Source organism: Equus przewalskii, chromosome 16 (assembly GCF_037783145.1).
Source record: "Equus przewalskii isolate Varuska chromosome 16, EquPr2, whole genome shotgun sequence".
Taxonomy (NCBI): domain Eukaryota; kingdom Metazoa; phylum Chordata; class Mammalia; order Perissodactyla; family Equidae; genus Equus; species Equus przewalskii.
The window spans coordinates 15,600,822-15,617,908 of record NC_091846.1 but is presented as its reverse complement, the minus strand read 5'-3'; the positions used below and the strand labels follow the sequence as shown (position 1 = coordinate 15,617,908).

Below are 17,087 nucleotides of genomic sequence, written 5' to 3'. Positions count from 1 at the left end.
GTCCATGCCAGGATTCGAACTGGCGAAACCCTGGGCGTCCAAAGCAGAGCGCACGAACTTAAACCACTCGGCCATGGGGCCAGCCCCTCTTAGGTCTTTTATTTTCCTATTTCTTATGTTCCTTTTTATTTTTCATGCAGCTCTTTAAGATTGATTAGTTATTTTAACAGATGTCTGCTCTTCTGCTTGTATATCCTTCTCAGGCTAGCACATGTCTTATTTTATTATCTATGATTTTTTTTTTTAAATTGTGAAAAGTACAAAGCCAAAAGCATCAGAGGTAGACTGTATATACAACTCAAGGGAGTAAGCCACATTCTCTTTTGGAAACTTATGTGCTCCTTGAGAAATTCAACCTGAAAAAAGATGTTTAGTGTAAATACCCAAGAGTGGAATTTAGCCCTGGAGGGCAGGCTGGCTGTCTAAAGCAAGGCTTCCCAAACTTTAATGTATGTTCAAATCGCCTGGGTTGCTTGTTGAAGTGCAGATTCCAATTCAACAAGTTGGGCTGAGGCCTGAGATGCTGCTGCTGAGCTTGTAGGTTGCATGGTACTGGGATCCACAGACCACGCTTTGAGTAGCAAAGCCCCAGTACAAAGTTTCTCACTCTAATTCCATCAGAAGAGTCATCTAGGATACCAGTTAAATATACAGATTTCAAGCCCTGCTTCAAACCTACTTACTGAGTAAGGTCTCCAGGGGAGAGAAATGGAAATCTGAAATTGTTACCACGTGCCCAGGTGAGTCTAAGTTACTCTTAAGATTATGGTTACTAGGAAGGTGAGAACATTTGATTCAAATGAACTTGTATGAGATATATGGAATATGTGGTCCAAGTCTGACTAGAAAATTGGAAAGGTTCACAAAAATTTTATCAACTTTAATGTAACTTCCCTCATCTCTTTCCAGTTTTGTCCCCACTGTTACACAACAACTCCTATTCCATTGAAAACCCAGCCAAAGAAAAAGATCCTGGTCCTAATCATCTCTCTGACATTCAAATTTCTCTAAATGACAAGTGTGATAACTTATGGACTAAAAAGAGGCACAGTCCAAAAAAGCAGCTGTGTTTATTAGATTTATTTAATGGCAAATGTTTTATTTTAGAAACCAGTTGGTTTAATTGAATATATCAGGAGAGTTTTAAACTACAATCATGCACCACGTACTGATGTTTCAGTCAATGACAGGCTGCGTATATGACAGTGGTCCCATGAGATTAGTACTGTATATCCTAGATTTATAGTAGGCTGTACCATCTAGGTTTATGTAAGTACACTCGGTGATGTTCACACGACGACTTCATTGCCTAACAGTGCGTTCTTGGAGCATATCCCTGTTGTTAAATGACGCATCTATGTACTTAAGCATAAGTAGTTGGTGATATTGGTGATTCAGTAATTCTTGTGCCAAAAAGTATATTAAGTTACATACATTTTTCTCTTTAGTCATAATAGTGATTCCATTATATCGGCTGTCTCTTAATTTGATTTCTTAGGTGGAGAAATATGCTAAAGTGGAGAAGTCTATCAAATCTGATGACTCACAACCAACAGTCTGGCCAGCCCATGTAAGTAACCATTGCATTCTCCCTTTCTAATGATGCTTTTTCTAATCTGAGATCTGAATTTATTAAACATAAGGTGCAGTTGCCTTTAATTTGGGACCTTCTTTTTTTTAAGGACTTTCTGGGGGATTCAGTAAATTAAAAGAAGGAGCAACTATTTAGTTTTGTTTTTATAAAGTATGATTTCCATTTTAAAGGGCAATTTTATTGCATAACTTCATTTTTACTTTTGGTTGCATATTGCTACTTCTGATTTGTTTTCTGTTTCAACTTAGTAATTAGTAAATTATTCTAAGGGTGTCTCTTAAGAGAAGTGTTCCATGAAAGTTTCCCTAATTGCAATAACCTCTTTAAGGGAGAAATAAGCATAATGTATTAAATTAGGTAAGTCTAGGAGTGAAATGATGAGAGATGTTTTATATGTATGATAGCAGAAAGAATAATGACATATAGAAACAGATCTGTCTTTGAAAGTTGTGTCTTTTTAATATTTAATATTTGCATTCATATGTCCAGTATATGAAATTCTGCCGTATTTCACTCAAGCTTATTCAAGTAAATACCCCATTGGAACTCTGATTTCCAAAGTACCATGTGAAAAAGAATCCTGGGCTTTATTCTAGTAAGCATTCTTGAACAGGTCTATAGCCCAAGTGCCGTGTGTCTTCCTGTTGCCTGGTACAAATTAGTATACAAATTATTCCTGATTTTTGTTAATTCTAATGATATGTTTACTGGAGAAGGTATTTATTTGGGATGCTCTGCCTTTTTCAGGATGTAAAAGATGATTATGTATTTGAATGTGAAGCTGGTAATCAGTATCAGAAAACAAAGCTGACCATTTTACAGTCACTTGGTGATCCACTTTACTATGGTAGAATACAGCCATGTAAAGAAGATGAAGAAAGTGACAGCCAGATGTCTCCATCCCAGTGAGTTCTGTAAATACATGTAATTGACAAAACCAGTCATCGGAGTTTAATTTGCACCTATTGATGAACCATTAATGAATAAAAATTTCCCTTCAAGGATTCATTTGTTGGTTAAATACTCCAATTAGATTTGGCAGTAGTGCTAAGTAAACTTAAATTGTGGTTACCATGTTGTCCAAGAGTTATTTAAAATAGTAATAATTTCTTTTTAGAAACATATGGTATCATTATTTTTATATTTGCTTTGAAGGATATGCCTTCGATATCCCTGTTGGTATGTTTATGTGTTGCCTCTTATGACTTTAACCTCTGAGCATGAAGTGTTTCCAGGCAATATTTTGTTTAAATGGGAGGCAAATTCATTATAAATGTAAAAGTTGTTGAAGATACTTGGTATTTCAGCATTCTGTGTAAGGACATGGATTCTGCTTAGTGTAGTTATTGGCCATAGAAATAGATATAGTTACGGTGCCGGTCTGGTGGCACATTGGTTAAGTGCGCACGTTCCGCTTCAGCGGCCTGGGGTTCACTGGTTCAGATCCCAGGTGCGGACATAGCACTGCTTGGCAAGCCATGCTGTGGTAGGTGTTTTACATATAAAGTAGAGGAAGATGGGCATGGATGTTAGCTCAGGGACAGTCTTCCTCAGCAAAAAGAGGAGGATTGGCAGCAGTTAGCTCAGGGCTAATCTTCCTCACAAAAAAACAGGAAAAAAAAGAAATATATATAATCTTCCAAAACTTATGGAGTACATTTATTTAGTACAAGGTACCAATATTTAGTTTTCTCTTATTTAGATGTAGTTGGCATATAACATTATGCTTTAGGTATGTACCATAATTATTTGATATTTGTATATATTGCAAAATGATCACCACAATATCCATGACCATACATAGTTAAAAATTTTGCGGCGGACCGGCCCAGTGGTGTAGTGGTTGGGTTTGCACGCTCTGCTTCAGTGGCCCAGGGTTCTCAGGTTCGGACCCAACACCACTTGTTAAGCTATCCCTGTGGCAGCATCCCACATAAAACAGAGGAAGATTGGCACAGATGTTAGCTCAGAGCCAGTTTTGCTCACCAAAAGAAAAAAAAAAGTTTTCATATGATGAAAACTTAAGATCTACTCTCTTAGCAACTTTCAAATATACAGTACAGTATTATTAACTATAGTAATACTGTACGTGTATTTATTCTTGTTAGTTTTGTTTTTTTATCAAGTTGATGCTGTTTTGAAAAGAATAAAAAACAAAGAGAGGACCTCAGCAGGAAAAGCAAGGTCCAGGTCTATGTTAAATCATTGATAAAGCCTTACACAAAATGCTAATTGAAACTACACCAGAAAGATGAATTTTAAACATTAACCTCACCAATAACCTACATAAAAGTTGATAGGAAGAAATAGTAGCAATCAGGGAATCCTTGGCTAATTTTTTCACATTAGCAGTTTCTACTGTTGAATACTAAGTAGAAAGATCAGATGTTTTGATTACAGTAGTCCCACCTTACCTGCAGTTTTGATTTCCATGGTTTCAGTTACCCAGTCAACTGCAGTCCGAAAATAGTACATGAAACATTCCAGAAATAAATAATTCGTAAGTTTTAAATTGTGCACCCGTCTGAGTAGCATGATGAAATCTCAAGCCGTTCCACTCTATCCCACCTGAGATGTGGATCATCCCTTTGTCCAGCATATTCACACTGTATATGCTACCTGCCCATTATTCACTTAGTAGCCATCTCCGTTATCAGATCAGCTGTCACAGTGCTTGTGTTCAAAGAACTCTTATTTTACTTCATCCTGGCCCTGAAGCACAAGGGTAGTGATGCTGGCAATTCAGATATGCCAAAGGGAAGCCATAAAGTACTTCCTTTAAAATGAAAAAGGTGAAGGTCTAAGGAAAGAAAGCAGGTCATATGCGGAGGTTTCTAAGATCTATGGTAACTTTTATTACAGTATGTTGTTATAATTGTCTTTTGTTATTAGTCACTGTTAATCTCTTACAGTGCCTAATTTATAAATTAACCTTTATAATAGGTATGTATGTACGAGAAAAAACATAGTGTGTAGGGTTTGGGCTGTTTGTGATTTCAGGAATCCCCACAAGGTCTTGGAATGTGTCCCCCACAGATAAAGGGGGCCAACTGTATCTATATTTTTAAAAATCTTTTCCTTAAAGATATATATTGGTCATTTTAAATAAATTTAACTTTTCTCAAACACAAGGGAATAATATTATTTTTAATAATTAAAAAAAATTGATTCAAAAAGCCAACTGACTAGATGTGTTTGACAAGAAGATAATTGAATTTTTTGCCTTTACATCAGGGAGTCGCTGCAAAAATGCTGCATGATTTATTACCTTCCAGTCATTCTTCCATATTCATAAATTACTTGATTTTAGAACTATGAAGTTGAAGTTTGAGCTGCATTAACCAAGTTTTTTTCTTTTTTTACATTTTATATTTCAGCTCCTCCACAGATGATCATTCAAATTGGTAATTAAAAAATAAACAAACTCACTATTTTAATCTGTTAAGAAATCATATAAATGTCAAACTCTTTAAAAAGACTTGGTAAAGACATTTTATTTGAATTGGCAATAAGCTATCTTCCTTGTCTAAAATATATTCTAAGATCCTGCTATATAGACGTTAATAATGACTTCCAAAATCAAAGGTTGAAGTGAGAGGAAGGCCAAAGGCCCTGCACACCATAGTTCAGGGAGCTTTGCTGTAGGGCAGACACTTACAAGGCACTTGGCAATTTTCAACCCAGATTTTGTTTTGGTACATAAGCTGTGTGCCAAAATAAATCTCTCTAAATTAAGTCAGCCAAATTATTCACAGGATTATTTAATAATGCATGCAAAACTTGGTCATTGCTTCATAAGTTTAAATGTATTTTTAAATTTTTTTTTTATGCTATCTTGGTAGAGTCTAAGTCAATTTGTAAAATTACTATCACTGAAATATGGCAGCCTTCGAAAGTAATCCCAGAGCTTCTTATGACAACTCTTATCTAATACTTTTCTCTCTTTTCTAAACATTTTAGGTTCATTATTGGATCAAAGACTGATGCTGAGAGGTAAAAATATTTGCATCTTTATTTTTGATCTGGATTGATATGAAGTAGTTCACTGTTAGAGGACAGAGAGTACTCTGTTAGGAGTCGAAACTTTGATTTTAGTTATATCTTTGGTATTCTAGGATTTTTTTCATAGAATTAGGAAAATGATAGAAGAATAATGTTTAAAATGTTTTATTTTAAATAAGAAAACTTAGAAATATCTAGGCTAGCTAGGCAAAACAGTTTCTAGGTAGTACTTTAATCAGAATGTAAGTGAAAGTTATTGGGTAATTTCTTTGGCTGCTGATTGGTTAAATAATCCCTGTAATTTCCGTATTAGAAACAAGATACTGAAAGTCTGTGTTTAGATTTTTTATTAGCAAAATGTTTTTGAGCTTTAGCTTGTCATTGAAAAGATTAGGAGAATGTACTTTTAATACAAAGATAAATTGTCTAGTTTTTATCTTCGTGTTTTAATGGAACATTTTTTTCATTAACGGTTATTATTCATTTCCTATATAATAAATTTTTGTTTAAAACACAGTTAGCTAATCCTTATTTGTTTTCCCCTAATATTTCAGGGTAGTCAATCAGTACCAGGAATTGGTTCAGAATGAAGCCAAATGTCCAGTCAAGATGTCACACAGCTCCAGTGGCTCAGCCAGCTTGAGTCAGCTTTCTCCAGGGAAAGACACAGAAGTGTGTTTGATAACTTGTTTGTGCCTAATTGTTTCTCAAGGAATCTGAGAAATATTAAGGACTATTTTTTTGAGGGATGGGGATATTATTTAGTTTTGTTTTTGCTTTTAACTTTTTCTTATTACTATTATTGAACTTTTTATAATGGAAATTTTCAAATTACACAAAGATAAAGGGAAAAATTTAATGAACACGTGTGTATACTAAGCACCTGGTTTCAACAGTTATTATTTTCTGGGAAAAATTTAAGGTGGGCTTTGACCTCATTTAAATCCTCTGCCTTTCTCCCTCAAACCCTTTCATCCCATCTATTACTCAGAAATCCTTTCTTCATTCTTTATGTATACTGTTAATTTATTTCATGGATCTCTTTGTGAAATTATATTCTTCTGTAGCATCTTTAAAACCCAGTCCTTAACCACTAAGAGTACTTTTCAGAGTTTTAAATTGTATGTTTTCATCTAGGTGTTATAGTGTATTAACTTATGAATTTCTGATTTGACCTAAATTTTAACAAGAATACTTAATGTCGCTCTCTCTTAGCAGCCTGAGACTGTGTCAGTTCAGTCTTCAGTATTGGGGAAGGGAGTAAAACATCGACCTCCACCCATCAAACTTCCCTCAAGCTCAGGAAATAGTTCCTCAGGTATTACATTCCTTAGTTTTGTGTAGTCTAGAGTAAGAAACATCATACGATCGTAAATTGTTTTTAAATCTTTGCTCATATTTTGATTTACACAATTCACAGAATTTTGAATTGGGAACCTAGGAAATAACTTTCATGTTCTTCTCGTAGGTAACTATTTTACGCCACAACAGACTAGCAGCTTTCTTAAATCTCCAACTCCTCCTCCTGCTTCTAAGCCACCAAGCCTTTCTCGGAAGTCATCTGTGGATCTCAATCAAGTTAGCATGCTTTCTCCAGCTGCCCTGTCACCTGCCAGCTCATCACAAAGTGAGTCATAAATTCTTGATTAACTCTTCATGAGCTTTTGCGTTAGTGTTTCTTAAAACAGCTTTTTTTCACCAGTGAAATAGTGAAATCTGAATGTACTGTGTACCCAAAATGTATAAGTTTTGAGAAGCTTCAGGCAAATCTCTTGTTGATTGTATGTATTATGTGTTTATTGTAATTGTATTCGTTTTTCTGTATCTATGTATGCACTTTGTGTATACCTTTCTTATAGACTTGCAACCTACACATCTTCTTTAAAAAATTATCTGGTAGTTAAATGTGGCAATAAGATTCCAAAATGCTTTTTATTCCAGTGTACCCTACGATCATTTTACATCTTATGTAAACTATGCAGCTAATAAGAAAAATTGTCCTAAGAGTTGTTGCTGCAGTCCTATCTTTGTCTATGTAAGAAGCCAACTATTTCCAAGGTGGTGGTACAATAAACTGAAAGCTGACTTTTCCAGAACACTCCTACACTCTTATAAATTGTTGTCAGTTACTACAATGTGGTGATGATCATAAAGCACTATTCTGAAGATAGTAAAATGTAATTTTTAATACTGAATATTTTTTTTTTAACATGAAGGAGTTATACAAGAATATTAGGATTGATTTGGGAGAATTTCTTCAAATTAGTAAATATCTGAGATATTTAGGCACCAATTTCCAAAAACTCATTCCAGTTTTTTAGATTTTTTTATAGATAACTAACATGTGCTGAAAGTTTTAGTACACTGCACAGTGATACGGTGGTCTTTGCATTAGATATAAACATCTTCATCTTGATAGCTCAAAAGGTGTAATTTTTCTGCCTTCTTGTTTTGCACAAAGAAAAATTTATAAATTTCCTGAAAGTCTTATTCACACTTCTTATGTTGTGGGTATGGATTATGTTAATCTACTGCACACAGTTGTTACTTTAAGTAAGGGTTGAGTGACAGCTTCTGGACATTCACATTTCTTTCCTTTCTTTCTGCAGGACATGAAAGCTAAAAAAGAAAACACCTCAAGAGCTTTTGGTTTTATTTTTTTGGTTTTTGTTTTTTGTTTTTGTTTTTTTTAAAAAGTTGATAAACTGTGCATACTTCATTCACAACAGATTTTCTATACATTCTACATTTAAACAGAAGTACACAGTTACTGTTAAAGATGCAGTATTATCTATCAAATATTTGCTTTATTACTGTGTTTTGTAAATTTGTTCGTCAGGATAAACTTGATGTGTTAGGAATTAAACATGTATATTTAGGTGCCAAATATGATTGTTAACTGTATGTAATTTATTAAATATGTTCAGAGTTTATCTCAGACTGTTATAGAAAATAAGCAATATTTTTAAACAAAGTCCTAAATTAGTGAAATCGTAAATAATAAAAATTAATTTGAATTCCTTTTAAACTTTTAGGCCAAAGGTAGCATGTAGGAAACTAACTTTTAAATGGGTATTGTGGTAGAATACAAATGTATATTTTCACTGTTACTGTAGTAGCATCTCTGATGGAATTTTTAGGTGATATACTGCATCCTTAATTGTAATTGAGTGTAGCAACACTCATGTATCATGTGTAGAAATTAACACTTGCAGTTAACTGCTTAAAAAAAACTGGAACAAATTGTCAGTGCTAAGTAAGATTCCATTAACCTTATTTTAAAAAGGACTGGCCATTTATAACAAACTAGCAATTTTTATTTTTCTCAATGAGCAGGATCTGGAACTCCTAAGCCATCTACTCCTACACCAACCCCTTCATCGACCCCACACCCTCCTGATGCTCAGAGCTCAACTCCTATTACCCCTTCAGCCACCCCTACTCCCCAAGATTCAGGCTTCACCCCTCAGCCCACTTTGTTAACTCAGTTTGCTCAGCAGCAAAGGTCTCTGAGCCAGGCAATGCCTGTAACGACCATTCCTCTTTCCACCATGGTAACATCTATAACTACAGGAACCACGGCCACCCAGGTCATGGCAAACTCTGCTGGACTTAACTTCATCAATGTAGTGGGCTCTGTTTGGTAAGTTTGCATTGATGCCCTGATTTTTTTTTTTGAGATATTCTTACCAATCTGAATAAATTCTTCTTTGTAAAATTAAGAACAAATTGCATATTACTGAAAGAAAATAGTTTAGATATGGATAGAAGCTGTCTCAACAAGTATGTTTTAATTTTGGGTGATACATCTATTAACATGCACTGCGATGATACTGCTATGCATTGACAGCAGCTTTGATTTTCCTGTTTCTCCTCTGCATTACTATCTTTTAATCCCTTGATTAGCACTTTACTCTTCCAAATTATATTTTAAGCCTTGATAAATATTGACTTAATTTTAGTCAACCTTGCTGTCACTTTTCTAGTGTAAAAATGAAACTGAGCCTGGAAATTGATATTTCAGACAGAAATATCTAATTGTGTTTATTTATTTTTTAATCCAAGAGATTGTTATATGGCTGATTTTTCTTTTTGTAGTGTAGGTTTAATGCTTTGTCTTATTCTCCTGCAGTGGAGCTCAGGCTTTGATGAGTGGTTCAAACCCTATGCTGGGCTGTAACACTGGTGCCATAACTCCTGCAGGAATAAACCTGAGTGGCCTTCTACCCTCAGGAAGTCTGCTACCAAATGCATTGCCCGGTGCAATGCAGGCAACTTCTCAAGCAGGTCAGAATATTGGAAATAATAACCTCTTAAAAAATTAAAGTACATCTAATGTGAAAAATGTCGTTTTAAACATATTATTAAAGACATTTAATGTCCTTATTTCATGAAATATTATGTCACAGGTATTTCATTTCAAAAGCCTTTAAAGTTCTGATATTTGAATTAAAAACCATCTAGCAATCAACTTCTGTGAAGAAATTTGGTAAGCCTGTAAGTCTGCAAATCTTTGCCTTCCAAACATTATAATGAAATTAACTTTGATAGTCTAATTGTTGTCAGTGTACTCCTATTCTGAGTAAAAGAAATATATTTTGAAAACCTACACTGTGCAAGAAAGGCAACATAGCATGGCAGTAACAGCCTAGGTTCTGGAGCCAGACTGCCTGAGTTTGAATCCCAGTTGTGCAGTTTCACATACCTTTGTGCCTCAACGTTTCTCATAAATAAAATGGGGATAATAATACCTTACCTCGTGGTTGTGAGGATTAAATGAGGAAATACAGATAAGGTGCTTAAATTGTGCCTGAGACATGATAAGCATTTTAAAATATTTGCTGTGATCATCATTAGTGGTAGTAGCTTTATTGTAATAATAATTATTACGTAAAGCATCAAAAATAACTATAACCATTTGAATTTGGTAAACTCACAATACAAAAAGGGGATAATTTGTAACAACAAAAATATAGAAGGAGAAGAGGTAAGAAAATACATTGTAGTATCTTGGACCATCCAGTTGCTTACTACTGAGAAAAAATTTAACAGGAAGAATAAACTTGACATAGTAAGAAAAATTTATCTGAAACTTTCTATGAGTTATGAGAAAGAGAACCCAAAGAATATAAAGATGTTAACATATTGCTGTGATTTCTTAATTTCCAAGTTATGTTCTTATTTTAATGTGCACAAATGTGCTCTAGTGGCAGAAGCCATGCAAGTGGAATCAGATGTTGAATTTAGGATGTTTATATTTACATGTAACTCTACCAGTTACCTGTGGCTCCAAGTGCTAACGGTGGGTCCTGAAAGAAGTTACTTAATTTTTTTCCCCTAGCCTCAGTTTCATCTGCTCTTTTTAAAATATGAGTAAAAATATCTAACTTCAGTTGGTACTTGTGAGAAATAAATGAAGTGTTTTGAAAGTGCCTCTGGTAAGCCATAAAGCATTGTATAGTTGTCATCCACCCTTAATGGAAGTTATGCCATTTCTTTTCATGAGAATTCCTGAAGAGGATGTCAATATTGTCATATTTTCATCTGATTATGCTTTTTCAGTTTCTTATGCAAGGCTTTCATACTATCACCTGTGAATTTCCTGCCTCTTATCTTTTTAAAATAACAGTTGTCTGCTAGATACGTTTTTAATTAGTGTTCAAATTGGTATATTTTGTTCATGAGCAAAATATACACATACTTTGAGATCGAGGTCAGCAAACTAGAGCCCAAAGTCCAAGCTAAGAATGGTTTTACGTTTTTAAAGATTTGTTAAAAAAAGAAGAAGAACAATATGCAGCGGAGGCTGTATGTGGTCTACAAAGCTTACTAAAAAAGTTTGCCAAACTTTACTTTATGATGTACTCTATGTTGGGTCACAGATTTGAGGGAATAAGTTCAGATTTAACAGCATTCTTGTCTGACTTTCAGTTTGATCCTTACACAGAACCCATCATTCTTTAGCATTATTAATATTAACATTTGTACTTTAAAAAATAGTGCAAGGTAAGGGCTGGCCCAGTGGTGCTCTCTACTTCGGCGGCCTGGGGTTCACCTATTCAGGTCCCAGGTGCGGACCTGCACACCATTTGTCAAGCCATGCTGTGGCAGGCGTCCCACATATAAAGTAGAGGAGGATGGGCAGGGATGTTAGCTCAGGGCTAATCTTTCTTCACAAAGAAAAACACAAAGTACACTGGTTTTCAGAGATTATTATTGTATACTACTTAGCACTGAGGAATGTAAATAGTTGCCAGTACCTGAAATGTATTTGCACAACAGCAATAGTTGTATTATATTCGTGGTGTCTGCATACTTCTAGACTAATTTCTCTCACCAACAGTCAAAATTGTGATAAAGAAGTCTCAGTTTCTGAAATACAGAATATAATGTACATGTACTGATCCATATCTTTGAACAAGATCTCAGTGTTAATAAACACTATGAAAAATTTTTTTAAGGTATTTTAAAAGTATAAAAAATAAGCCCATCTATGCAGAAAGTACTTAGTGTTGTATTTATATATACTAAAACATAAAATATTTTCAAGTCTAAGAAACTTAATTCCATTATAACCATGAGTTTTATTTAACAGGTGTTCCATTTGGCTTAAAAAATACTTCAAGTCTCAGGCCCCTAAATCTGCTTCAGGTAAACCTGAAACACTGCTTTCGATTCAAGTTTTTGTACTTTGATTTTTTTTTTAACTGTGTATATCTATACATTTCAGCATTTGAAATTTTGAGGTTGTTCACAGTCTTCCAAGGATGTGGTTACTATTGCTACCTTTGCTTGGTCAAATGCATAAGGAGAAAGAATCAGTATTCAGCACCCCTGCCTAATCAAGAACTAGCTGTTCCAATGGGGAGAATTAACAACTACCAAGGAGGATACTTGCCTACAAGAGCAGCAGTAGATATACTTAGAAAATAATTCCTCTCTCAGCAGACATTTTATGTATTTATATATGTATTACTTACTGTTTGCTTAAAACAGATTTTGTGCTTGAATAGAGATTTTAAAAATAAGTATGTGTTCTTTTCCTGAGGAGAATATGATTTCTTAGCATAATGCCAGACACCTAATAGTCATTCAGTAAATGTTTATTAGATTACAGTTTCTGTCTAATGATGAGGCTTTTCTTACACGTTATCACTGTTAACAGATAGAGAGTGAAGGTGGAGAATTTAGTACACATTGTGAATTTACAATATTCTGGGTGTTATGCTAGGTCTTTGGATTTAAGGATGGAGTCCAGTATTAAGCTAGTAGGTTGGAAAATGGGATTATCTACAGAGAAGTTTTGGAAAGGTAGACATGAATATAAAGATCTGGAGACACAAAATCACAGAGCTGTGGATTATTGGGAAATGACAATAACAGATCAACCCCAGAAATAACAAATTGAGAAATGCGTTTAGAGCCAAAACTTAAAATGTTTCTTAGAGAAGATGCAAACAGTGTCAGTATTTACAAGCTAATTACAGAACAGTTTACTTGTAATATGCTCAAACCACAGATCACATTGCTTTATTGAGCCAACTTTCCTCCATATTGCTGTTGGAATTTCTCTCAGGGATCATCAGTCTCAGTGTTAACAGGAGTGGAATTCCTTAATAACACTAATAATAAGAAATAAGGACAAACCCACCATATAAATTAATTATATTTTGCTACATTTATTATCTGAGGAAAGAGCATTTGACCTGTGCTGTGTCCAAATTTCCCTAAGAGTGAGCTGTGCTGAGTGTAGAGATTTTGACCCAAGGACACCTTTTTTTGACTCTACAGACCTGAAAGTTCTGTGTTTGGTAGCAGTTGCTTGAACTTTGTCCTGATGACTTGAAAATGCTTATAACTTAAACCCCTATAGAATGAATAAAATAGAAAAAGCATTTGTTTCGTGATGCACTTGGAATGCATAATTTTAATTTTTAACATGGAGTTTTCTGAATGCTTCTTTAAAAAAGTGTGTGGGTTTTTTTAAAAATCAATTTAGATTTAGAATAACAGCAAGTAATGTTTCCATATTAAGTATGGACATCTAATACATTTTCTTTTCAGCTTTGGAATTCCTCACTATGGTGTATAAGAATCCATGCATTTCTGGGTTTTGGCAAAGCTGGAAGAAATTTTCAGAGATGAGTTTTCTTAATATATATCTCTGATTATCAGTAGCTTGTTCATATTTTCTAATGCATTTAATGCTGCTTTATATTGATGTATTAGAAAAGTTAAATAAAAGCAGTATGTATATTTGGATAACTAGCTATTAACTTGAAGCAGATTTATGTTGGAGAGTATTAACATATTTGAAAGCCCAAAGTAATAGCACTTAAAAATTGTTTTTAAAAAGATTTTTTTTATTTAAGAGCAAGGTACTTGGTCTGTTTTGATGTTTGTTCACCTGTGTTTCCTGAATCTCTAGAAGAATGCCCAACACATAGTGAATGTTCCAAAAATGTTTGTAGAATAAATAAATTTAAATAATGTGAAATTGGCTAATTAATTAATTTTTGTTTAAATTCTTAGCTTCCAGGTGGTTCACTCATTTTTAACACTCTGCAGCAGCAGCAACAGCAGCTCTCTCAGTTTACACCACAACAACCTCAGCAACCCACAACTTCTAGTCCTCAACAGCCAGGGGAGCAGGTATGTGCTTTCTCTCCTTCCATATGCTTTGTGTTAGTAGAATTGTTATAGAAACATTTTTTGGTATATTCCGAGCGTATTTCAAGTGCTTTTATTTAGTTATTCAAATAAACATTTACTTACTGTTTTTCTTTATTAACAATAGTAGCTATCAGTTATTGGGTGGGTATTTCTAATTCTCACAATGGCCATAATGAATAGATAATGATACTTCCATCTTGCATAGTACAAAACAGATTCAGGTGAATAACTTGCTCATGGCCCTACAGTGAGTGGCAGAGCAGGAATTCAAGCCCAAATCTTTCTGCCCTTATAGGCCATGTATTTTCTACCCAATCATCATTCTTCTGTTTACAATATTTTGTCTCTTAGAATAGAGATCTTCCTCTTAGCATGAAGCTTAGGGCAGAGGGAAGATAGACAAAAGCAAATACTTGTCTATTGCCAAATAGAATGAAATTAAATAAGAAAAAAGAAGGAATTACAAGGTTTTCTGAACCTTTGCTATACTTAGGGATTATCTGAAAAACTAAAAACTGCTGATTCCTGGGCCCAACCCTAGTGTCTCTCTTAGCTCACAATTAAATATATGAAATGTTTACCATCAGTCCTTCTGCCAGAGATTCCCCAGTCAAGTCTTTGTTGGGTAAAGTTCATCCTCTAATAGATTTCTCAGGAAGGGCACATTTAGAACTTTTTTTTTTATTCTTAACACATGAGGGATTACTTGGCTGGATATAAAATTCTTGATTTGCACTTTCTTTACATTTGTTTTTAATTGTGGTAGAATACATGTAACATAAAATGTGCCATATAACCATTTTTAAGCGTGCAGTGTAGTAGTGTTAAGTATATTCATATTGTTGTGCATCTCATCTCCAGAACTTTTTCATCTTGTAAAACTGGAACTCTGTACCTATTAAACAGTAACTCATTTCCCCCTCCCTCCAGCCCTGATAACCATCATTCCTTTTTTTTTGTCCACTTTAAAAGATTTTTAACTTTTAAGTTGTTTTCTAAATCAACTTTTTGTTGTTTTTAAGCTCTAAATTATTTTTTTTGTACTGATTCTTTTTTTAAAATTGAAGGTAACATTGGTTTATAACATTATATAAATTTCAGATGTACATGAGAATATTCAACTTCTGTATAAACTACATTGTGCTCACCACCAGAAGTCTAGTTGCCATCCATCACTGTACACATATTCCCTTTACTTTCTGTTTCTGTGAGTTTGACTACTTTAGGTACCTCATATAAGTGAAATCATACAGTATTTGTCTTTTTGTAGTGGGCTTATTTCATTTACATAGTGTCCACAGGGTTCATCAACATCGTAGCATGTGTCAGAATTTCCTTTTTAAGACTGAATAATATTCCATTGTATTTATATACCACGTTTTGTTTATCTCTTCATCCATAGATGGGTGTTGGGGTTGCTCCCATCTTTTGGTTATCATGAATAACGCTTCTATGGCTACACCATTTTACATTCTCACCAACAGCACATGAGGGTTCCAGTTTCTCCATATCCTAACAAGTTTCAACAGTTGTTATTTTCTGGTTTTGGGGGGGTTTTTTTGATAGTAGCCATCCAAATGGGTGTGAGATGATACCTCATTGAGGTTTGGATATGCATTTCCATAATAATTAGTGATACTGAGTATCTTTTCATATACTTGCTGGCTATGTGTATATCCTCTTTGGAGAATTGTCTTTTGGGGTCCTTTGCCCATTTTTTCAATTGGGTTATTTGCTTTTTTTGTTGTTGAGTTGTAGAAGTTCTTTATAGAGTCTGGATAGTAATCCTTTATGAGATGTATGATTTGCACATATTTTCTTCCACTCTATGGGTTGCCTTTTCACTCTTGATTGTGTCCTTTGATGCCCAGAGGATTTTAATTTTGGCCTAGTCCATTTTATCTGTATTTATTGTTGCCTCTGCCTTTTGTGTGTCATATTGAAGAAATCTTTGCTAAGTCCAGTGTTAAGAAGCTTTTTCCTTATGTTTTCTTCTGAGGGTTTTATAGTTTTAGATCTCTTCCTTTAAATTTATTGTAATACTGCTGCCCACTGTTAATTTGCTTTGTATGTATTTGGGAAGTCTGACATCAGTCTCTACAATTATCTTGTTTTTGTAAGTTATTGATTAGTTTGCCTAGAGGCCCTGAAAATTTGTCTTTATCTTTAAAGTGTATAATTCTCATTAGGATATGTGTCAAAATTTACCTTCCATGTCTTTCCTATGGCCCCTTTTAATATGTGGATTCAGGTCTTTATTTCTGGAAGCTTTTCTTGGACTGTAGTTTTAATTTGCTCTTCTTATTCTAATTTCTTAAAGTGGACGTTTAGATTATTGAGGCCTTTCTTTTCTAAAATAAACATTTAATGTTATGAATTTCCTTCTCAGAACTGCTCGAGCTGCTTTCCACAGATCTTGATATGTGTACCTTCATTTTCATTCGAGAGTATTCTCTAATGTCCCTCATGAATTCCTTTTAAATCCATGGGTTATTTAGATGTGTGGTGTTTGATTTCCAGATATTTGGGAATTTTCCAGATACCTTTCTTTTTTAAAGATTAGCACCTGAGCTAACAACTGTTGCCAGTGTTCTGTTTTTCTCCCCCTTCTTGTTCTCCCCAGAGCACCCCAGTACATAGTTGTATATTCTAGTTGTAGGTCCTTCTGGTTGTGCTGTGTGGAATGCCACCTCAGCATGGCCTGATGAGCAGTGTCATATCTGCGTCCAGGATCCAAAGTGGAGCACACGAACTTAAGCACTCAGCCACGGAGCCAGCCCCTCCAGATACCTTTCTGTAATCGATTTCTACTTTAATT

At 34.4% G+C, this 17,087-nt stretch overlaps 1 protein-coding gene across 50 annotated transcripts in view; it reads left to right on the top strand.

The window, feature by feature from the left end:
* The window catches only part of SUPT20H (SPT20 homolog, SAGA complex component), a 39,454-nt gene that overhangs the window by 17,015 nt on the left and 5,352 nt on the right, over window positions 1-17,087 (top strand). For 10 of the 50 annotated variants that reach the window (XM_070578035.1, XM_070578046.1, XM_070578034.1 and 7 more), the window contains exons 13-23: window positions 1,499-1,570; window positions 2,342-2,499; window positions 4,972-4,998; window positions 5,555-5,587; window positions 6,151-6,268; window positions 6,812-6,914; window positions 7,065-7,223; window positions 8,933-9,239; window positions 9,729-9,883; window positions 12,192-12,247; window positions 14,129-14,248. In XM_070578035.1, coding sequence (XP_070434136.1) covers window positions 1,499-1,570; window positions 2,342-2,499; window positions 4,972-4,998; window positions 5,555-5,587; window positions 6,151-6,268; window positions 6,812-6,914; window positions 7,065-7,223; window positions 8,933-9,239; window positions 9,729-9,883; window positions 12,192-12,247; window positions 14,129-14,248 — 1,308 coding nt within the window. The remainder of the gene's footprint in view (window positions 1-1,498; window positions 1,571-2,341; window positions 2,500-4,971; window positions 4,999-5,554; window positions 5,588-6,150; window positions 6,269-6,811; window positions 6,915-7,064; window positions 7,224-8,932; window positions 9,240-9,728; window positions 9,884-12,191; window positions 12,248-14,128; window positions 14,249-17,087) is intronic. The other 40 variants (XM_070578071.1, XM_070578057.1, XM_070578070.1 and 37 more) reach the window with 7 other exon arrangements.